This window comes from Meriones unguiculatus, chromosome 5, assembly GCF_030254825.1.
Source record: "Meriones unguiculatus strain TT.TT164.6M chromosome 5, Bangor_MerUng_6.1, whole genome shotgun sequence".
NCBI classification, from domain to species: domain Eukaryota; kingdom Metazoa; phylum Chordata; class Mammalia; order Rodentia; family Muridae; genus Meriones; species Meriones unguiculatus.
Window position 1 is genome coordinate 111,248,268 of NC_083353.1, and position 23,130 is coordinate 111,271,397.

Sequence of the window (23,130 nt, forward strand, 5' to 3'; positions counted from 1 at the left end):
TACCTGGACCTGGAGTTAAGAGCAGTTATTAATCACCATGTGGGTCCTCAAAATTGAATCCAAGTCTTCTGCATCAAATGTTCAAAGCCCCTGAGCCATCTTTCTGTCCCTGAAACAGGATCTCTTGTTTGCCACTGTGTATCCAAGGCTAACTGGCCCAATAATTTCTCCCATCTGATAGATGAATGCTTTGCTTATGGGAGTACCTACCCAATCAAATTTTGCATGGGTTCAAGGAGTCAAACTTAGTTATCAGGAACTAGGCACTCAGTAATGCTGAGAGGTTTTTAAATTGTTTTAATTTTTTTGTTTAAGAATGTACTTTTTTGCATACATATCCTGCATAATTAAAAAATTCTTAACAATGGCTTGTGTCAAAAGTGAAGAAGGAAACTTATGCTTTATCTGCATCCTGTCCCCCAAGCAGAAGCCCAAGTGAAGGCATTGAAAGGCAAGCAGGCAGTGCTGAAAGGCACCAAAAGAAGGATCTGCGTGTCACCTCCCTGCTAGTGGCCCAAGATCCTGTGGCTCCAGAGGCAGCCCACATACTCTTGGAAGAACACCCCAGAAGAAACGGGCTTGGCCACCACGCCGTCTGCATGTTGTTCTGAGCACTCAGTCAGCCATGAAGAAGCTAGAAGACAACAGCACGCTGTGTTCACTATACACGCTAAGGCCAACAAGCAGCAGATACAGCAGGGTGTGGAGAAGCTCTGACAATCCCATCAGGCCTTAATGGAGAGATGAGAAAATACGGCTCGCTTCTGGGTTATGCTGCTTTGGATCATCTAAACCGAGTCTAGCTGGCCAATTCAAATACAGTTTTATCACCATAAAAATTCGAGAGAGAGTATGCATGCATGTGTATGTGCGTGTGTATATGTGTAGGCATGCTCTGTAGCCCAGGATGGCTTTAAACTCATAGAGATCTGTCTGCTTCTGCCCCTACCTCCCAAGTGCTGGGATTTAAAGGCATAAGCCATCATTCTAAGCAACTTCATAATAAAGGGGGGCGGAGAGATGGTTGAGCACTACTTGTTCCTTTTGCAAAAAAAACTCATATTTAGTTCTCGGCACCTACATGGCAGTTTAAATTGCCAGTAATTTCGGTTTCAAGGAATCTGATACCCATAGGCATAAGATTATTGTGTAATTCAAATGCTGATTTCTGTACCCCCATATCTAGTTGCAGTCCTTGTTCAGAGAATCTCCTGTCTCATTCTTGTACAAACACTGATCCCCAATTATCCTCTGGTAAGCCAATAAAGCAGCGTACCGTCAGTCACTGAGTAGGGAGAGAATAGGACTGGATACCTACCACCTAGGGGAGGAGGAGTTTGATGAGGAAGCACTGGATTCAGCCATGGGAGAGGTCCAGAACATATCAGCAGAGAGGAGCTGGAGCTGAAAAGCTACAAAGTGCAAGTATTTCTGGGATGTACGCTGCGAGGAAGCCAAATTAGCTGGAGGGTTAAGAATAGGTAATAACTGCTCAGTTATTGTGCTGTGAAGCTTATTATTAAACAAATATAAAAGTTTCCACTATTTGTGATCACTGAGTTAAGAGATAAACTAAGAAACACAATTTTATAAAAATATCTATAACAGGTACCCCCTTCTGAATTCTGTGATGCTGTATGCAGGTGGTGTACATATGTACAACCAGGCAAACACACATAAAATAAAGTTTTTGAAATTAAAAGGTCAACATAAAACTAGTAGAAGAGAAACCCTGTCTTGAAAAACTAATTTTTTTTAGAAATCTTGAAATCTATTTTTAAAATTCTTGTATTGAAATGAAAAGTAAGGCTACCTTTTTTTTTTCTTTGCTTGCTATAGGACAGCCAAAATGCTGAAATGTATAAAAATTAATGTGCTTTAGTTTAAGGCTGCCATAATTTCATTTTTATTTGGAATACTTGTTTAAGTTAAATGAGTGTCTAAATCCACTAAATATGGGGCTGGGAGATGGCTCAGCAGGTAAAGACACTACTTGATGCCAAGTCTAATGACATGAGTGACACAAGTTCTTCCCACAGAAGCCCACAAGGCCGGAGAGAACCAACTCCTTCAGACAACTGTGAGTGACTGAGCAGAAAACTGCTTACATCTACCTCCAAGTATTGCGATTAAAGGTGTGTGCCTGCACACTTGGCCAAATTTTTGAAAAATTTAAAGTGGGAAATATGGTCAGGTAGTGGTGGCACACACCTTTAATCTCAGCACTTGGGGGCAGAGACAGGCAAATAGATCTCTTGAGTTTGAGGACAATCTGCCTGATTCACAGAGTTCCAGGACAGCCAGGACTACACAGGGAAACCTGTCCTGAAACCCCCCCTCAAAAAAAAAAAAAAAAAAAAAAACCCCAACAACCAAACAGGAGAAATCTGTAAAGGCCAGTTTCATCATTATCAAGTACTGACACAGATTTTGATATCATGAATAACTTGATAACATTGCAAATTATACAACCTTTCCAACATTTCACCCTGTGTTAGGGCCCTTCTAGTCTGAAAAGTACAAGAGCACACAGTGAACATTGACACACAGAAAACAACTCTTGCTGAAGGTGGTGGCACACTGTCTGTCGTTCTGGCTGGACAAGAGGTTGAGGCAGGAGAAAAGCTAAAACTGGGACTGGGGAATAAAGTGAGATATTGTGTTAAAAAAAAGAAAGAAAAAAGGTGAGGATGAAGGCGTATCTTAAGAGTCTAGCAGATCATGTGCAAAGTGTCAGGGTGGATCCCTAGCACTGATGGGATCAGTTTATGTATCAGTCAGTATTACCTGAAAGCTTTACTGGGTCATATATCTCATTAGGAAGATGGGCACCAACCACCTAGGCTTACAGGCTGATAAACAATACATGACTCTGTTTATCTGTTTCCTTGTTTTCCTTGTGTGTGTGTGTGTGTGTGTGTGTGTGTGTGTGTAGGTAACAAGTGTACATCACCACACTTAGATTTCTACATGAGTGTTGAGAATCTGAACTCGCGTCACATCTTAATGCTTATGTGGCGAGCACATTGTTGACTGTGTCCAGTGCCCAGACCTATTTGTTTGTTTGCTTTTCTCAGTTAGGCTTGCCATGTGATCAAGGCTGGCCGGGACAGGACCTCAAACTGAGAGCCAAATAATACTCCTTCCTCAGCTAGGATTATAGGCACATGTTACCAAACATGGCTGTAACATTTTAGTGCCTCAACAAAAACTAAATGAGCATTCACAGCTCATAGTCTTCCACATTCTGCTCCACAAAGGCAGTCACATGTTCTGTCAGGGACAGACTGGGAAGAAGAGAGTAGGGATGAGAGTACTAAATAATGATGCCATTTCTTCTAAAATACTAGCTAACTAGGTTCATCCTTTATTCAACTTCCAAGTAGGAAATAAGGATAACTACACTCTTCCCCCCTCCCCCCTTGTTGTTTGTTCTTCCAGACGGGTTTTCTGTGTAGCTTTGTCTGACCTGGAGCTCATTCTGTAGACCAAGGCTGGTCTTGAGCACAGAGAGATTCACCTATTCTGCCTCCCAAATGCTGGGACTAAAGGCATGCGCTACCACATCTGACATTCTCTTTGTACAGTATCCAATTGAAAACAGTTGGTAATTCATACACTTCTGTCTAATTTCTGGATCCTAGTTCCACAGGCATTGTGTTCATGTTGATAAGACAATCCTCTCTTGCCCAACTGCATTCTTCAGACTTTGTAGTGGGACATGGCTAGTTCACACTGGGAAAGAAACAGGAAGATGCCCAGTGGCATCTTGATGAAAGAATTTATGGAGCTGGAGAGATCAGCTGTTAAGAGCACAAAAGCCCTTAGGGAACCTCTGTTCAGTTCTAGCACCCATCAAGTTCCTTACGAAACCACCTGGAACTCCAGCTTCAGGGGATCTGACACCCTCTTCTGGCCTCTGAGCACCCACATGCCTGTGACGTGTACTCATACAGACAAACAAAATGAAAATAAAAATTGACTGGTATTTCCAAGGAATAAATAAACTGGTATAAAGCGCGTGTGCGCTGCTCACTCATACATGTCGGTGTATACAGCTTGTCAGCACCAGCAGGCATGGTGGCATGTGGGAGGCAGAAGTGGGTGGAGGCTAGTCTGGTCCATATACAGTGCTCTAGGCCAGCCAGGGATATTGTCTCGAACAATGGTTCATTCCTCTGTAAGACATTTTATCCTCCTCATCAAGGGAAAGAGCAAACTTGATGGTTGGCAGCTGCAGTGTTGATGGAACTGAACAGTGGTGAAGAGGCCCAGTAGGATATTGCTGCTGTCAAACTCCTGTTCTGCAGATATGGGCAGCAGAGGTACTGCGATGGAATCATGCTCACCTCCTTGTCACCTTGACTCAAAATCTAATCTTATCTGTAGCAACTTTTACAAGTTGTTACTAGTAAAATAATAGTTAGCCTTAAACGCCCAAAGTGGTTATTTGCCTCAAGTTGGTAAAAGTTTAAACAGAACCTAAGACCTTAGTTCATGTTTGTTTTTCAGATGTTCGGCTTTAGGACTGAATTGTAAGAGACGTAACACTAGCCCAAGTAAAATGAGACTGCTAGTATTGCTGGCAGAGACTTTCTTTCATCTTGACCTTTCTATAAGAACCAAGGCAAATTTAATGAGCAGATTTTTTTTTTCAGCCCCCTTCGTAACAAATCCTGAAACATTTCAGTTAGATGACTGCTCTGACGGTCTTCAACACTTTCTTCCCATGGCTTCAGGACACTTACTCTCTCACCAGTATTCCCTTTGAGACTTCTCTGCTGGTTCTTTCACTCTTGACTCCACGAGACCCTCATAATTATATCTTTTCAGAGTACTGACTATTTTCCGAAAGAAGCTAACCAGCTTCTAAGCCAAGATTCTTAAGATCCTAACTCTAACAGAAACCTTAACTTTTATCTATTATAAGAGCCAGTAAAATAAGACCATGAATAGCACAGTACAAAAATAAAGCATGTTTTTGTACCTCCTCTGATGTTTTATCTGTAATAACTTAACAATCACATCTATAAAATTTGTTTCTGTAAAAGTTAAATTGATAAATATTTAATATGTAAGACGTTCCCCCCTTAATTTTATATGTGTGTGTGTGTGTATGGATATATATATATATATATGTATGGATATATATGTACCACACATGTTCCTGGCACTGCAGAAAGCCAGAAGAGGGTGTTAGATACTCTGGAACTGAAGTTACAGGTTGTTAGTTGCTATGTGGGTGCTGGGAACCTAACCAGGTCCTATTCAATTGCTCCTAATCACCAGGCCATCTCTGCAGCCCTGAAATTCTTGGCTCACTTAAGAGAAGGATGCTAGCTCTGGACTGTTTACTGTAGATAGTTTTCAAGTTAATGACCTGAGGTCTTTACCCATTGTGCTCAAGACACTGGACTTAGTGAAATGTTCTCCACCTCAACACTCTGAAGTACACTAACACTCCCTGTGCTTTCTGAGATATCTTATTTAGTGTTTGTGGAAGACACAAACTTGCTGTAGAATGTTGTGCTTACCTTTCTTATGCATGCTAAGTGGACTTCTTACTCAATGTCTACAGTGGGAGACATTTTGTACATGTGAGCTCTGTGTGTTGGGTCTCCTTACCTGAAAAGGAGTTTTTTTTTTTTTTAGTTATTTTAGTTTTTTTTACCCCAAAAAACTAAATGTAGTCCTAATTGTACTGCAACAGTAGACCAGGCTGGCCTTGAAATCAGAGATCTGCCTCCTGAGTGCTGGGATTAAAGGCTTGCACGATCATTTCCCAGTCCTCGCTTGTTTTGTTTCAAGCCAGGCTTGTCTGTGTATCTCTGGCTGTCTTGGAACTTGCTCTGTAGATCAGGCTGGCCTTAAAGGTGTGTACCACCATGCCTGTCGTTACCCCCCACACACACTTAATGTTTCTGTAATTTCACAGTTTATTTTGATCATATCACCCCCCCATCCTAACTCCTTTCAGATTCACCCTGTATTCCCCACCCCCTTCCTATCTTCACATCCTTTTTATAGTTTGCTTTCATTATCTTCACCAAGTCCAGTTAGTGCTGACTGTACTACCCTCGGTGTGTGGCTGCCCACCAGTACTTACCTGGCCCACACACTTAAGGGGAAGATTATCTGCCCCCTCCCCTCCCCCCGCAAGCCATCAGCTGCCAATGGTTCCTCAGATATGGGTGGTTTACGAGCAGGTGAATGCAGCTGCTATGGGATTCATCAATACAGTGGTCCTGTCAGTCAGAAGACACTTTTTGCTTTGGTCCCTTGCAGTGTTCTCCATCCACCCCTTTTTCTGGCTTGTTGGTTTGTTTTTCGAGACAGGATTTTCTCTGTGTAGCCTTGGCTGTCCTGGACTCGATTTGTAGACCAGGCTGGCCTGGAACTCACAGTGAATCCACCTGTGACTCCTTGAGTGCTGGGATTAAAGGTGTACCCCACCATGACTTGGCTCCTATAATCTCTATGTCCCCATCGTACATTATAGTCCCTGAGCAAGTGTGGTGGGCATCCCTTTTGTGGCTGAAGGAGAGTGTTTTTAATAGGAACTTTGAACTGTTTGAACTTTATAACTGTTGATAGCTGTGATCTGCTCTGAATGTAATTCATTTTATCTTTGGCGAGGTAGGTGTGGTGGTTCATACCTTTTATTTCAGCACTCAGGAGGCAGAGGCAGGCAAAGAGTTCCAGGCCAACCTAATCTCCATAGTGAGTTCTTAGGCTAGCCAGGCTGGTCATGTAGGTAAAAAATCTCTTCCTGCTAGGCTTTACAACCCAAATTTGATCCCTGGGACCAGCATGATGCCAGGAGAGAACTCCTGTAAGTTGTCCCTCATCTCCACATGTGTGCCATGACATTTACACCATGGCACATATGATTGCTCCATTGATAGGTAGATAGATGTATATATGTAATTTTAAAAATTAATAAAGTTTTATTATTTAGATTCTTTATTAGTGAATACACACTTGAGGCCTGCTCAGCAATTTTGAAAGAGTCAGGATGAGCCACCACAAATTTAGCATATTTTAAGGGTAAATTTGGCTTACAGTCTTGGTCTTTTTTGTTTATTATTGTGCCGAGTACAGGGAGTGGCTCTAGACAAACCCCTTCTACACATGTGGAGTGTTGGTGCTCTCCTGTGGGATCTGGGGATTGAACTTAGCTCATCAGGCAAGTGCTCTTACCCACTTAACCACTGAACCGTCTTGCCAGGCTGCATAGTTAAATCATGAGAGTACTGCTTTGGTTTTCTGTGATGTTGGATATGAAAATCGCACAGAGACTTTGTTTACCAGCTTTTGTTCATGTTTGTATATTTCTTTATTGATTGTGTCCAAGAGAAGCCAAAAAAATAGTAATTGGGGAAAATGTTACCACCCTCACTGAATGTTTGGTAAGTGTTAATGCTGAGTTTGGAACCTGGACTTACTTAGGTTCTGTTCTTTCTTTATCCATTTCCCAACAAAATCTTATCTGTTTGCTAGCCTTGCAATTCCTTCTGTAATTGCCTCCACAGTTTCATTTTTGGCCTAGTCTCTTGTTATGCCTGTTTGCAGATTACTAAATCTAGCCCTCAGCTTTGTAGGTTGAAAATTTTAGCAATATCCATAGGCCTTAAGTGTCAGAATAACGTTTCACATATTAAAATTACACACGTCACCTTTTGTGGCTTTAACATCCACAGGTGCTGTACAGTGCACGCGAGGTTCTTAACACCAAGATTCACCAGCTAACTCAGCCTGGAGGGAGTAGTTTGTCCCAGGGCTGATGAAATATTTGTCCCCCACAACAAAGTATCACCAGTGTCTCCCTCCCCAAGGGCAGGGTTGGATAAACTAACAGGTTCTTTATCCTGCGATTTTGCACTATTGATAGCACAAAGTTATCCCCTTTGGATTCTGATAATCTTTTTTCAAACAGAACTCATACTATAGGGGTTAATTAACTTTAATGTTCTGTCTTTGTAACAAGATTCTAAGATAACACAACTTAAAGGGAGAAGGTTTATTTTGGCCAGTGGTATTTGGCCCTGTTGCTTTATGCTTATGGGGTCACATAAATCACACCAGGGGCACCTATCTGGGAACTGTACCACTGGGCAACTGGAAGCAAAGAGAGTCAAGAAGCGTTTAGGTTTCAGTATTTTCTTCTCGAGCATGCATGCAACGACCTAGTTAATTTCTTTCCAGTTGGCCTTAACTTTTCAAGGCTCTACTCAACCTCCTGCTGGACCTCAGAGCAGCCGCCAACACACAGGCACTGTAGACCCTGATGTGAGTACTCTTTGTAGTTGTAGTTATACTTGCTTTCTTAATCTGTTTTATCTTTTTATTTCTTTTCTACATTGGATTAGCCTTTAGCCAAGACTTTTAGAAAAACTACTTTCCAATGGCTACTTTTAAAACTTGTAGTGTTTTACCGTTTGTTTTGTGGAGGCACTGGGCTGTATCAAGTATTGAAGCATAGGCTATTACTAATTTTAAAAACAAGCTTTAACATTTCTTAGATGTGGTCTATAATTTTCATTGCTTGTTTGGGGTCTGCTTGCTGATTTGAGAGTTTTCACAAGTTGTGTTCATCTCCATATCAGCATTCTGATTGTCCCTCTATGGGTATCTATCACTAGGAATTGAAAATATTTATCACCTGTCTCCTGTTCTGGATCCCTTGCTACATAGATGGTAGTGGGTAGTTCTCTTTCTTTCTCTTTCTATCTTTCTAGCTTGCTTGCTCGCTTTATTTATTTATTTACTTACTTACTTATTTATTTATGTGTATGTACATGGATTTGTACACAAGGTGTTTATGCAAGAAGGCCAGAAGAGGATGATAGGTATTCTTCACCGATGAAATGAACCGATTCAGGCCAAGTTAAATCATAAAGGCAGGTTTATTGGGGCCAGTTCTTGTGTGGGTTAACTGGTCCAAAGGAGCAGGGCCAGGGAAGTTACCATGCAGGCAGGGAGACAGGAAAGGGAGGAAGAAAGAAAGAGTGTGCACATACAGAGAGAGAGGAGAGAGAGGCAACCACAGTGTTTGGATTATATAGTGAAGAGCCTCTGGGTGAGAGGAAGCCCATCCTCTGGGCTGGAAAGAAAGTTCCTGTAGGGACTGAGGGAATCTGGCAGAAGCTAGAGACCAGGTCTGTTAAATAGGCATCTCAGCTGCTTGTCCCAGATCTGAATCTCAACAGAGGGCATCTGCCTCACCCATCACTCTTCATACAAGCTTTATGCACCCCCTCCCCCTCCAAAAAAAACCTACTAGGGTTACAAATTGTGTGGCCAAATAGCACCCAGTTTTTTCCATGGCAGCAGGGATCAGGAGTGTGGAGTAAGCACTCTTACCCCCGAACCACTTTTCTAGCCTTTATGTATTTATTTATTACTTAAATTTTAATTGGTGGTTTTTTTCCCTACCTGCACTTGTAAAATGCTGTTGACTCTGCTTCTGAGGTTGTCCCTCCTTTCAGCATAGCATCCCACCCCTTCTTCCTCGTACAGTAGGTCCTGCCAATCATGTCAGCATTAATCTTTTAGGTTTGGTAATTTTTTCCTTCAAAAGCCAAATGCCTTAAAAAAATGTGTATGTGTTTATCAATATTAAGGTATGTACACAGGAGGGCAGGTACCCACCGAAGCCAGAGGAAAGCATCATAGAGCTGCCCATGAGCTTCTCAGCATGGGTTCTGGGAACCCATCTCAGGCCTTCAGCAAGTGCATTTTATGCTGTTAACTTCTGAACCATCTCTCCACCCCCAAGCCACAGTTTCATAGCTAAGCCCTTCTAGTATGTGCAAGATCCTAGGCTTCCTTTACAGACTATTCCCTCTATCTATCACCCCCCTCCAAGAAAAAGGAAAAAAAGAAAGTCAAACAAAAGTCTTTGGGTCCCGGTTGAGGACAGAAAAGGCAGATAGTTTGTGATGCCTGGGCTGTCATTTGAAGTACTTCCGAAAGTAGTTCTCTCACAGCCTCCTGCTTCAGCTTTACATTTTATGCAGGTATCTAATTAGGAACACCCTCTCAGCAGCAAGCACCAACAGTAAAAACAAAAAGGCCAAGTAAAACTGTTCAGGAAGTTTGCCATTTTTACCTGATGGGTTCTTTCATCATGCCCATGGATGGTGGAACCCAGATGCCACATATCCCCTAATTGGAAAGTTTTTACTTGAATCATAAAATCTAGGCAACCCATCCTGGTTCCTGGTATCAGAAGTTGGGTATGGCTAGCCAGGCACCTGTTTTTCCAGATTTCTGTGTGGCCATGCTTGCCCAGTGTGCTAGCCTCCTCGAACATGGCAGATGGAAAACCTTCTGGCCTCTTCGTACTCAAGATCCGTGGAGCCTCAGGGATTTCCTGCTCCTTCCTGCCCTCCTCCCCTCTCTTGCAGCCCTGAAATATCACATAGTTACAGAAGGTCGAACTCTAGGTTTACAGCTGTTTGTCGGTGTAGTTAATGCTTTCCAGTGAAATTGGTACTTTACAGTTGCATTCAGCTTTTAGATCCATTCTGTTTCTTGGGAAGTTGAAAAAAAAAATGACTACAAGTAAAGCAGCAAAACAGACCTTTGGAAATACATAGAATATTAGCTGCTTGGCCAACCAAACGTGTTTATAAGTGGCTTCAGGTCCCTGAGCATTCTAGGCACTCTGTCTGATTTATACTTTGTAGTCTAAATTGGCGTGCCACTTGCCTTTGGGATTAAATTAATTTATACCAAGTGAGAAAGCATCAGCTGTCAAAGTCAAGGGTGCCTTCTGGAGACTGGTCGGTGTGCTATTTTTTTTCTTCCAGCAATCCTGAGCTTGCACTCCAGGCGTTCTCTCTTGGACAGCAGCTGGGGGAGCCCTCCACGGGGCCGGCTGGGCCTCTGCTTTGTCAGAAGTGGGTCTGCTCCCACACAGAAGCAGAGCTGACCCAGATCCTACTCCATCCTTGGTCCTATGCATATTAGGAGGATTTTAGCTCTAAAAAAGCAAATGCAACAAACAGGATCTATTCTTTTTAGTGTTTTTTTTTTTTTTTTAATTTATTTCCTTTGTCTCTACTGAACTCAAAGCATTATTGTGATTGGTTGGCAATTATGCAAATCTGTGATCTTTGTCCTTGGAAGTAGAAGAAAAATTTTTCTATCACCTCTTTTAGTAAGATTAAAGAAAAAAAAATTTCAAGGAACAGAAGGAACATAGCAGACAAGAGAAAATATCAGTGTTTAAGTGAAGGCATTTAGGTAAATATGTGATAAAGGAATTTAGTAATACCCTCTCATTTTAGGGTGTCTGTATAGTCACAAATTTATGTTTGTTAAGTAAGCAGGACTTTAGAAATAAAGTTAAGAATACTTTTCTGTAAGGGTTTACTTTTCTGTAAACCTCTTTGTGTTTCCTTCCATTGCCCAGGAGTGTGGGCTGTCCCTTGCTCAGCCTGAGCTCTTCCCCAATAGCCACTGCATGGTGGAAAGATTTGTTTTCCAGGGCAGGGAAAGTGGGGGACATTGATCAGGCTTTTCACTAATGAGCTGTGACGCCAGCTGCAAGAGGGGCAAATCCTGTTACTCTCTTCACCTACTCTGAAGCTGCAGAGCGGATGGGAACAAGGTTCCCTTCTTTCTCTCTGCTGATCTGCTCTTTCCTTTCTCTTCCTCTTCTGCCCCTGAGCATCTTGGCAAAGGTCAGATTTTGGTGCTCACAGTTCATTGCACACAGTGAAAGGGAGATACAAAAGAGTAGGAGAGAAAGTGAGAAAAGAAAAAGAAAGGTTGAGGTGGAGATTTTTAGGAGGCTCCCTTGCTGCCTTAGCCTTAAGACTTAAGCTCTAGGTTGAAGACTTAAACAATAAAGCTTTGAATAACCTGGATTCCCAACTCTTTGTAGGCAGCTTTATTAGAGTGTGAATGTAGAGGGGCTGTAGGAATTTAAATTTCTATTCAAAATTTGGTGAATTTTAAAGAAGATACTTTTATTTCTCTCTTCAGTGTTTGTTCACACTGTCGTAAGGAGGATGACAGAGTTTCTACAATATGTGCCAGACTGTATCGCTCCATCTTAGCACAACAGTCCTTGGAGGTAGACACATTTAAAGTGAACAACGTGGTATACGCCTTAATAGAAAAAAATATTTTAAATTGTGGCGACAGATTTTAAAATTGAATATTAAAATAATGATTTCCCCATTAACCATTTGTTTAAGGTACAGTTCACTAGTAGATTGCTGCTAGCCATTTGGGCGCACATTCTAACAGTGCTAGGTACATTCACAATATGAAATACATGTCTAGAACCTTTTCTGTCTGAGATCATTAAACTCTACCATTAAACTGATGTGGAAAAAGCAAACCAAAGCAGTTCTTTTCTTCAGGATTAAAATGGCTTCTCTGTTCTTTTTGTTGGTGGTGCTATTCTCCTACAACACTCCACTACAGAATGAGATAAAGTCATGTTTCAGGGTCTTGTCTTTGGTTCATTTATTGGTACAGACTGCTGGGACTCACCATTACCTGTTGGAGAGGGTTGGGGAGACAGGTCATTAGCGTGTAGATGTGTCTATCTCCGCCTCCAGGTGTTGGCATTTGAGGTGTGGACCACTGAACCTAGGTTCAGTAACTCAACCTAGCATTCTCTGGGAAAAGGCCTAGTAATAGAAGTGGGTCTTAAAAGGGAATATCTATCTCAGTGGTTAGCACTTGTCTATAATCAAGGCCATCCCCAACACAGAAGAGCAGGGCTTGAGTCCGTTTTGTTTGAGTCACGGTTGTAGACAAGGGGCCATAATAAATCCCGTAGAAGTGTGTGTTATGGTATGTTAGTGTAGCTATGACATGTTGGCAATAGGACCACAAAGTGGCCGTCATCTGGAAAGCGTTGTAAACGTAAAAGACAAGGGTCTTGAACATGACTTCGTTACAGAGAGGCAGTCGAGTATCTCTTTTGAGTGCAGTTTATTGTTCACCCATCACACCTCAGGTAAAAGGAAACGGCTCACAGCAAATGAATCTTAACCTAGCAGCCTGGCTTTACCTGATTCCACCGTATCTAGATAGGTCACTCACGGAAGTTGGGTAGAGGTGGCACAAATTGGTGCACAGCAAGCAACCATGTCCCGCATTCACAGGTAGGAAAAGTGCTGTGGGTGTTGGCTCCACAGCAAATGCTCCTCCAGAGCACAGTTCCTTCCTTTAGAGCTACAGAAGCTAGCTGGTCATGACCTTAGTTGTGCTTATCTAGGTCAACCAGACATTCAGCATTCCCCTGGGTCAGATGCAGGAGTGCCTAGTGCCCACGCAGCCTCTAGAAGGTTCCCTTTGTTGCTTTGTGTGGTTCTTGTGATGTACTGGGGCATGTTGTAGGCCAGCACCCACTGAGTTGCCTGCAACGTGGTCTTTTAGACCCTTCAAGTGTTTGTCTCCTCCCTGCAGATGTCCGTACTTCTGATTGTGTGGGCTGATGGCTCCCCAGGGTGTTACTGGATACACACAGGTGCTTGGTTCTAGTGTCAGGATGCTGAGCAGAAGTGCCTCCATTTTTGTTATGATTATGTGTGGGTGTGCATATGAAGAGAGAGGACAACTTCACGTGGGCTTTGGAGATGGAATTCAGGTCACCAGGCTTGGGCAGCAATGCCTTTACCCTCTGAACCATCTTGCCAGCCCCATTGAGCCTTTCTAAAATAGAGAATGTTAATAAGGAAGAGGGAGTTTTGTTTGCCCAGGAATACTTGGCTGGTAACTAGATTTTTTTTTCACCTTTACTCTGTCATTGATTTACCGACTTGGAAAAGTCATTCTTTGTTACTGGTTTTAAAAATAATATTACTATTGTAACCCAAATTGGCCTTGAATGTTCTATTCTGTTCAAGTACTGAGTTTGCAGATGTTGAGAGAGTTGAAGTGAATGACCTGTAATACACTAGCTTAAGCATCCCCAGAGAATGACTTCCTATTAAATAAATGGCTTGCGGCTTTTTTGCTTCCAGGACTTAGCTACTGTTAGAACAACTGGCCATTGGAATCTTGGTCCTAGACCAGGTTTAAACTGTGAGCCTTTTGTTTTTGTTGTTGGTAGTGGTGGTTTGTTTTGGGTTTTATTTATTTTAGAGTCTCAAGTAGCCCATCACACTTTGAGAATAAAGACTTCCAATTTTAGAACAAACGAATGAATGAATGAATGGAGCGATTCATTAGATTGCATAAAACTTGATTATTTCTCTGTTCTAGAAACAGACTGTCCACTTGATGAGTGTGCATATAGATACTTATAAGTGGTGCCGTCAGAAATCACATGGCATGCTTTTGAGATAAGTGCCCAAAAGTTGTTAGGTTTTGGTTTTTTTCCCCATGGATTCTAGATCTAGTGAGCTAGCAAGTTGTAAGCAGACTCTTGGAAGTCTTTTTTTTTTTTTTTTTTTTTAAATGCAGGTAAATTTACATTGTAAAAATTAATGACTTACAGATATATTCCATCACTTCAGAGAGTATTCTTATATTGGAGGATTGAAAAGAGAAAAAAGATTACTGATGTTTCCCACTGCTACTTTTTGCTCATTGGCTCATCTCTTAAATCTCTAAATTCTTTGTGAAGATCAGCTGTCTTCTGTAGCTTCCACCTGAACGTTGAGGGCAAGTAAATTAACTATTAACAGTCATTCCATGTTTCTTTCCAGATGACGTAAAAGTAATCTTTTTCTAGCAATCTGTTTTCACAGTTATGTAGGTAGAGCCACACTGCATTTCTCCCAGTGCTGCTTCATTCAAAACGTAGTGGGTTTTGTTTTGTTTTTAATGGTTCATTAAAGCTGTTGAAGGTGGACTAATAGTACTGTCAAGTAAATGAAGACTAACTGATAATCAATTGTATGGTGCTTCGTTGTCATTTAAATATAAAGTAAGGGGCTAAGAAAGTGACTCATTCTGTAAAGTGCTTTGCTAAGCAAGCATGAGGACCTGAGTTTGAATCTCCAGGACCCATGTTAACAAGTCAGTTGTTGAGATACTTGTCCGCAACCCTAGGGCTGGAGAGACAGGGATCAGGTCCTCTCCAGCAATCTCCAGTTTAAGAGATTGTCTCATAAAATAAAGTGGAGAAGCACAACATACACACACAAACTAACACACATAGTGGCATAATTTTTAGAACGTTCTTTGATTATGTAAGCAACATCAATTTCATAAAAAGAAATATGCTTATATATATTTCTTCTGCTGTGAAGGATGCAGATAAAAGGTGATGGGGGCTAGTAAGATGCAATGGAAGAAATAAACTAGAATGCTAAATGCTCATTGTCCTTTTGACATGGACAATAGACACAGGAACAAGGCTGCTAATCATTTTGTTGTTTGCAGTCTGGCAATGCTGAGCAAGGACAGCGCATTTAAACAAATCTCTGATCTGTTTCTATCTCCTCTTAGGAGTTGGAGGCAGCTCTTCACAGAGATGATGTGGAATTTATCAGTGATCTGATTGCCTGCCTGCTTCAGGGCTGTTATCAGCGAAGGGATATCACGTGAGTAATCCTGCTCTTACTATTTCTTGTATAGGGAACCCATTAACCTGTTGTTAGGGAGCTCCGCTCTCCCGTGACAAGAACCCAGCATTGCCAGTACACAACAGTGTAGACTCTCTACACAAATGCATTCCCAGTCTCTACGTCTGCTTGTTCTTTACTATAATTTTTGAGTTTATTTTATGTTTACAAAACAAATGTCATCTCGTTAGCTACTTTGTCTCTTTCTTTCTCTCTGTCTCTCTCTTTCTTTCTTATTTTGGCCTGCAATACCGTCAAAATATTGCCTAACAAATTAAAATCAAGTTTCACTGCATTCTGTGGCTTGCATGACTCCAGTTGTTCCTGTAACTAGTATAGTAACAGAATTAACTTGTCTCTGGGTTCTGTAATGCCAGGTTGACCGCTGTCTGGAACTATTGGGATGTACAGTTTGGGAGTAGATGCTGTCTCCATACACTAGTACAGAACTCTCTGATCAGAAGCTCTTTTCTTCACTTTGTTTTGAGACTGGGTCTCTATATGTTGGGGTAGAACTCCTGAGCTTGAAAGGTCGCGTCCTGCTTAAACTGAACTGTAGACGTGGATCATCAGCTTGCCTTTGATTTGGTCCAAGTTGAAACAAAATAAGGCAAACTCAACCCAAAGGCCAATTACCCTGTGTTGTAGTCTTTGGGCACTTTGAAGCTATGTAGGAGTTCAGTTTATACTTTTCAAATAGTTAAACATGACTGGAGAGGTGGCTCAGTGCTTAAGAACACATACTATAAAGTTTGCAAGTTTGATGACATACAACTATCTAGCTCCCAAGACTGATGCCTTCTTCTGGCCTCTATGGGCGTGTACTCAGACCTACACATATACCAACATAAATACATAATTTGAAAATATAATAGATTATTTTTTAATTTAAAAAAATAGTGCATCACCATCATTTTGTTGTCATGAATCCAGTGTGCTGGTCTGGTAGGCTAGATCAGTGTGAATGTGTAGGGTAACTTTATATTGGCTGGGGGAGGTGGACAGTGTTGTTGTTATTCAGGGTATTCGTCTGCGAGGTACTGGCCTGTCCTTGAACTTGATAAGTAGCCAAAGCAGGCCCTGAAGGTCCTGCCTTTACCCCTCTAGTTTAGGCGAGGAGCAGAGTGCTACAATTCCCAGGTGGTGATGGCAGCACACACCTTTAATCCCAGCACTTGGGAGGCAGGGGTCTCCATATCTCTGTGGATTCAAGGCCAGCCCCGTCTACAGAGGAAGTTCCAGGAAAGTCAGGGAGAGCTACACAGAGAAACCCTATCTTGAAAAAAACAAAGAGCGCTGGAATAGTAGACTTTGACACCACCCCTAGTTTTGTCATCCTGGATGCAGTGTTCTGACTTCATGTCAGCCTGCATGGCAGGTAAGATTTTAGTGATAGCAACAAATGTGCTAGATGGACTTCTGGGTGAAATTTTGTAGACATTGGTAAGCTGAAAGTTTAATTCTTTGAGGGAATGAGTGACATCATTAGCTCATGAATGGAAGTCTGGTTTGCTCTGTCTCAGATACTCTTGCAAAATTTTCCTTTCAGGAAGTGTGGTAGGGACCAGCTCTTGTGCCCTGGCCATGCTAAGCACACTCTCTCCCTTATGTAACTGCTAGCCCTAAAAACACCTGTTACTTTCTCCATATGGTTTGTAAGTTTAAGAGGGATGCTTTATGGTTGTATGTATGATGCCTATTTTGAGTAAAGTATATGCGTAATAGTATTTTAAACTTCATACTTAATGGAGTGTTAGATTGTGTGTTAGTTTGGTCAGAGATATTAAAATGAACATTACCACTAACACCAGCACCACCACCACCAGTGTCTCACTCTGGCACAGGCTGACCTCAGAATTGTGGTCAGCCCACCTGCCATTGCTTCCCAAGTGGTGGGAGTGGAGTCATGCTTTGCCACTTCTGGTAGCATTCATTCATTTTTAAGCTCACTTGTAATCACATTTACCTGGTTTGACATTTTCATATCTACAGTTATGTTTAACATTTTTTTGTAACCATCTTTTCTCCAAATGTGATTGGATTGACAGATAATCCAGCTCCTTAGGTAGGCATTTTGTCTAGCTTTTAACTGTGGTAAGCGTGTTACAATGAGTAGCTTTATACTAAGTTCACTAGGTATTCAACTCTTACCTCTTTACTCTTATTTCCAGAAGTTAACTCTGTTGAAAGAATTGCCCAGTTAAGATTTTGTTAATGGGATTGCAGTTATGTCTTGCTTTTTAAAGAGGACTGGATTTTTTTTCCAGAGGACTTAGGTTTGCTTCCCAACTGTCTGTAACTCCGAATTTTAGAACATCTGGTGCCCTCTTGGCTTCCTTTGGCTCTAGGCATGCAGTTGGTGCAGAGGCACGCAGGTAAAACACAAACACACATACATAAAAAGTAAACAAAATGTTTTTATAAAGATTGTTGGCAAATCAGCAGACTGCCCACCATAGAAGTGACTCTTCATCTTTGAACTGATGTGGAAACTGAGGTAATTTTCCTTCGCTCTGAACATGATACCCTTTAGATCTGTTAATGGGGACTAGTAGGTTTTCTCCTCTGAAATGAGTCAGTTCAAGTCAGATTAAAGCATAAAGGCAGGTTTATTGGGTAAAAGTCTTAGGCGTGTTCACTGATCCCAAGGAAGGAGGCCAGGGAAGTTGCCATGGGGAGGGACAGAGAGTTGGGAGAAGAGAAAGAGAGATAGCTTGGATACACAGGGAGAGAGAGAGAGGAGAGACCAAAAATCTGTATTCTATAGGGAAGAGCTTCTGGGGGAGGGGAAGCCCAGCCTCTGGGCTGGAGAATACTGGGCAGAGGGTTGGGTATGCCACACAACTGCAGCAGGTCAGGACTGAAGGGCACTGGAAGAACCTGGGGGCCTGGTCTGGTTTGGTATGTTCAATATGCACCTTAGCTGCTGTCGTTGGTCTGAAACCCAACAGGGACTAAGCAGGACTCTTCACTGCCTCTCTTAGAGCCCTGACACTACAGTTACAACGGTATTCTTCCTTTGTTTACCCTTTAAACTAAGCTCTAAAATAATATACTTAAAAACAACCAGTCTTACCTTTAAGGCTGTTTACAAAACAAATCAAAATCTAGATATCAGCTCAGGCCAAGGTGGGTCATAGTTTCAGGGTCCTTTTCAGAGTCACATAAAGCCCAGGCTGGACTCCACCTGGCTGTGCAGGATGATTGGAATTTGAGCGCTGGGATGACATGTGCACCACCATGCCCAGAGTGTTTGTGGTACTGGAAATTGAGTCAGTGACTCTTAACAACTAAGCTACATCCCATTTCTGATACGGTAATTTCTCTAACAACTGAACTATACTGATAGTGATGTGTGTCTAAAATTACAAACTCTTTTTTTTTTTTTTTAGCATCTCTAATTTTTAGCATTACTGTCTTCAACTATTGATGAGCATAAATATTTATTTACTTTGAGGTACCTGCAGAATATATAACATGATGTGAAAATAGCTGATTTCTACTGGAGAAAAATACACTGTCCTACCTTGCTGTTGTTTATTGCCTGCATTCATACCTTCTTGAATTGTATCTCTGTATTAGAAGGTTTTCCAAGCTAAGCTTGACTACAATTTAGAATTAACGTAGCCATGCAAAGTACTTAAGTTACCATCTAGTACTTTGTCTACCCCAGCCTCCCACCCCAGAGGAAGAAAGTGAGCTAGAGTATGCCTGGCTAGCCTCTGACTCACCATAATCCTTCTGTCTCATCCTCTTGAGTCCTAGATTATAGCCATGAACTATTATGCTTAGAAGTTTATTTCTGTAACTGAGGAAATTACAGCAAAACATGTTCATACACCCATGTCATCCAGTGCCCTCCCCCTCGTGTTTGTTGTGGTCTGTCGTCTCATCTAAGCTGAACTTTCTGAGGACCACAGTGGGGCTTAAGACTCTTCAGTCTAATTCTTTCTGTCTGAGAGAGAGAGAGTAGTGAAGCTTTATTTCAGAAGTTTTCAGGTCACATCTCTAATTGTCCAGGAGTTCAAGTCCAGCCTTCTGCCTCAGGACAAGGGAGGATGTTCAGGAGTTTGTTTATTGCTAACTAAAAGTGTTGTTTTAAAACTTGAGGGTATAGCTCAGAGATAGAGTACTCAGCTAGTATGTTGGAGCCTTGGGATTTGATCTCTGTTACCTAAAGAGATGAAAGAAAAAGTGGTTCTTCAAAGGATTGTGTGGGTGGTTGTTGAGCTGTGAGGATAGTCCATGTAATAATCCTCTTAAGTCCTTGAGTATGATAGAACCTACTCCCAAGTAGGAGAGGTATGCCAGACCAGTGGTCTCTGGCTCTCTACAATTTAGCTTTTGGCATTGGAGTAAGCAGCTGTAGTGCCTGCTCCCCAGCAGCTAATCACATAAATAAAGTTTGCAAATAAAGCACTCTTCAGAAGCATTACCCACGATTTTGTCTTGTAAATATAAAATGAGGAAAACTGGGATACATACATGCATATGCAAAATTTAGAAAGCAAACCAGCACAGTAAGTACTTAAGAGAATCAGGAAGAGAAACATCAGAGATGAGTTCACAAAGTAGCATGCGAGAGAATGGTCTTGTCCTTGCTGGGTCATCAAAGTTGCCTGGAGGGTTGTCCTGGGATTCGCCGTGTTTAGGAGCAGGTGTGCTGCCTTGCTGCTCCTGGCCACGCATGCAGCACCGCCTCAGTGCTGCCTCTTGTTTACTGTTCTGTAAACTTGATGCACACCCAGTTTCCTCAGTGTGTTTTAGTTTTGGGTATTCTGTTATTTCCTTTCTCAGTACAAAATGTCAGTAACATGTTCCTTCTAGTGCTTTCTGGTTCTCTTCCGGATCACTCCCGAATCACTCTTCTAGTCATATAAGGCACTTGCCCATTAAGTACATATTTTAAGGATATGGCATGAGCAATTCCTCTCTCAGTTTCTCATTTCTTTCTGCATTGGGAAGGAGATTAGAATAACTGAGTACTAGAGTGAAGATAACTTCTGTTCAGAGCAGAGATAGTAGATCATACTGTGCCCTGAGCAGTAATGTATCTAAAAATTCTTCCTGTAATGATACCTGACAACTGGTTTCTTTTGCTTGGTTTTGGTTTTTCAAGACAGGTTTCTCTGTGTACCTTTGCCTATCCCGATAGAAAGGGAGAACAACTCCCACAGGTGTTCCCTGACCCTCACATACGCCATATGGACGTGAACACACATAGTCATTAAGTTTAATTTTGTTTTGTTGTTTTGGGGGCTATGAAGACAAGGTCTCTACGTAGTCCTAGCTGTCCTGGAACTTACTAGACTAGGCTGGCCTTGAACTCGGAGAGATCCACCTGCCTGTCTGTTTTCTCTGCTCATTTTCTGATTTTTTTTGTTTGTTTTGTTTTTTAATTAATGTATTTTTGTGTTTGGGACCATTTAATTAGGCCTCAGACATTCCACAGCTACCTAGAAGACATTATTAACTACCGTTGGGAGCTTGAAGAAGGAAAGCCCAATCCTCTGAGGGAATCCAGTTTCCAGGACCTTCCTCTGCGAACTCGGGTGGAGATCCTGCATCGCCTCTGTGATTACCGGCTAGATGCAGATGATGTCTTTGATCTTCTCAAGGTACCTCTCAAGCAAGCTCTTCTGAGTGAAATCTGAAAGTATGGAGAAATAAGAATTTAACTTGTACACAGTAGTCTTTAGGCTTTTAATTGATAGTGACCTGTTGTACAGCCATTCTCATGTGGCCAAAAGATCGCAAGCCATGCAGGTGTATGGCTTTTGAACTTAGTTCTTTTATTTTCCTGAACCCTACTTCAGACAGGAGAACCTACTTGTAGTCCTGTCTTCACACAACAATGAATTTGCCACTGAATTTTCTTCAATAATTAAAATAAATAGTAAACGTGAAACTATATTTTTTGTACACATTACAATTTAAAAACAAAAATACGAGCTGGAGAGATGGCTCAGGTTAAGAACATTGGCTGTTCTTCTAAAGGTCCTGAGCTCAGTTCTCAGAGCCGCATGGTGTCTCACAACCATCTGTGATGAGATCTGCTGCCCTCTTGTGATGTGTAGGCACATATGTAGCACAGATCGATGTATAAGTAATAAGTGAACATCTTTTTAAGGAAATACATTGAAGAAAGGAGTGGACATTTCTTCTATTTCTCTTACTTTCTATTGCTGTTGCCTATTTTTACATATATATTGTTGGGCCTGGAGAGATGGCTCAGAGGTTAAGAGCACTGCTTGCTCTTCCAGAGATCCTGAGTTCAATTCCCAGCAGCCACATAGTGGCTCACAACCACCTGTAGTGAGATCTGGTGCCCTCTGCTGGCGTGCAGGTGTACATGCAGGCAGAACATTGTATACATAGTAATATACATAAAAATCTTAAAGATATATTTACCTATTTTATATGTGTTACAAGAAAGTAGTTAGATTAATGCTTTTACAAATTGGGAAGTCAATTTATTATTATTATTATTATTATTATTGTGTGTATGTGTTCCTTTGTTTGCTTTGAGACAGTTTCTACATAGACTGGGCTGGTCCCTCCACCTGCCTCTGGCCTCCTTAGTGCTGGGATTAAATGCGTACACCACCATAACCTGGCTTGGGAGATCAATTTCTAATCCTTTGCAATCAGGTGATTTTTTAAAATTTATTTATTTTATTACAGTTTATTCACTTTGTATCCCATCTTTAGCCCCATGAATCAGGTGATTAAATATAACAGTGCTCATTTGAGCGCTGTGCACAGACACATAAGAAAATCATGTAATTTATTGTAGTCCTTGCTGAGCACTTGCAATAACGGTGTGTAGGCCAGTACGGAGCAGGCCGTGGATCTCAGCTGGGATAAATAAGGTGCCTTGTTTTGGGTGGAGAGATGGCTCAGTGCTTAAGAATCCAGAAGAGTTCAGTTCTCAGTGCTCACACTGGCAGCTCATAATTGTCTGTAGACATAGTTTCATGGGATCCAATGTGTTCCTTGTCCTCCATGGGCACCTGAGCATACATGACATGTACATACACATGAATGAAAAGTAAAAATAAAAGTTTTTCAAAAGGTAGGAAAGGTATGTGCCAAACTACTTGAAACAAAGCCTTCTGATTAGAAATACACATGGTAGGGTCTCAACGGCTGTTGAGCCTCTATAATACCAGCACTTGGGAGGCCGAGGCAGAGGCTTGTTGAAGTATAAGGCTGTTCTGGACTAGAGTGAGGGTCTTGTCTTAGAGTGAGAACTGTATTGAGTGTTCTCATTCTATTCAGTGTGCTTATCCCTCCTTTCAAACAAGTACCCATAAGGTAGCACTTGTAAACCAGATGGTCGTGGCTTTTTGGTTTCTCTTTTTGACAGTGTGTGAGTCAACCATGGGTTGCCATGGTTGGCTATAGGGAACATGTAAAATTTCCTTGTCTTAGCCATCAAATAAAGCATCCCCTCCTATTTTGTTCTGCCTGTATTTCATTTCTCTTCATAGAAAAATTCATACATCATATAGGCATTTTAAAATATGAGGCGTGCCAGCTGGTGGTAGTGCCCACCTTTAATTCCAGCACTCAAGAGGCAGAGGCAGGT

General features: G+C 41.6%; 1 protein-coding gene across 3 annotated transcripts in view; it reads left to right on the forward strand.

Moving 5' to 3' along the window:
- The window catches only part of LOC110546046 (chromatin remodeling regulator CECR2), a 104,364-nt gene that overhangs the window by 41,724 nt on the left and 39,510 nt on the right, over window positions 1–23,130 (forward strand). For all 3 annotated transcript variants that reach the window (XM_021632580.2, XM_060384095.1, XM_060384096.1), the window contains exons 2-3: window positions 15,424–15,518; window positions 20,974–21,157. In XM_021632580.2, coding sequence (XP_021488255.1) covers window positions 15,424–15,518; window positions 20,974–21,157 — 279 coding nt within the window. The remainder of the gene's footprint in view (window positions 1–15,423; window positions 15,519–20,973; window positions 21,158–23,130) is intronic.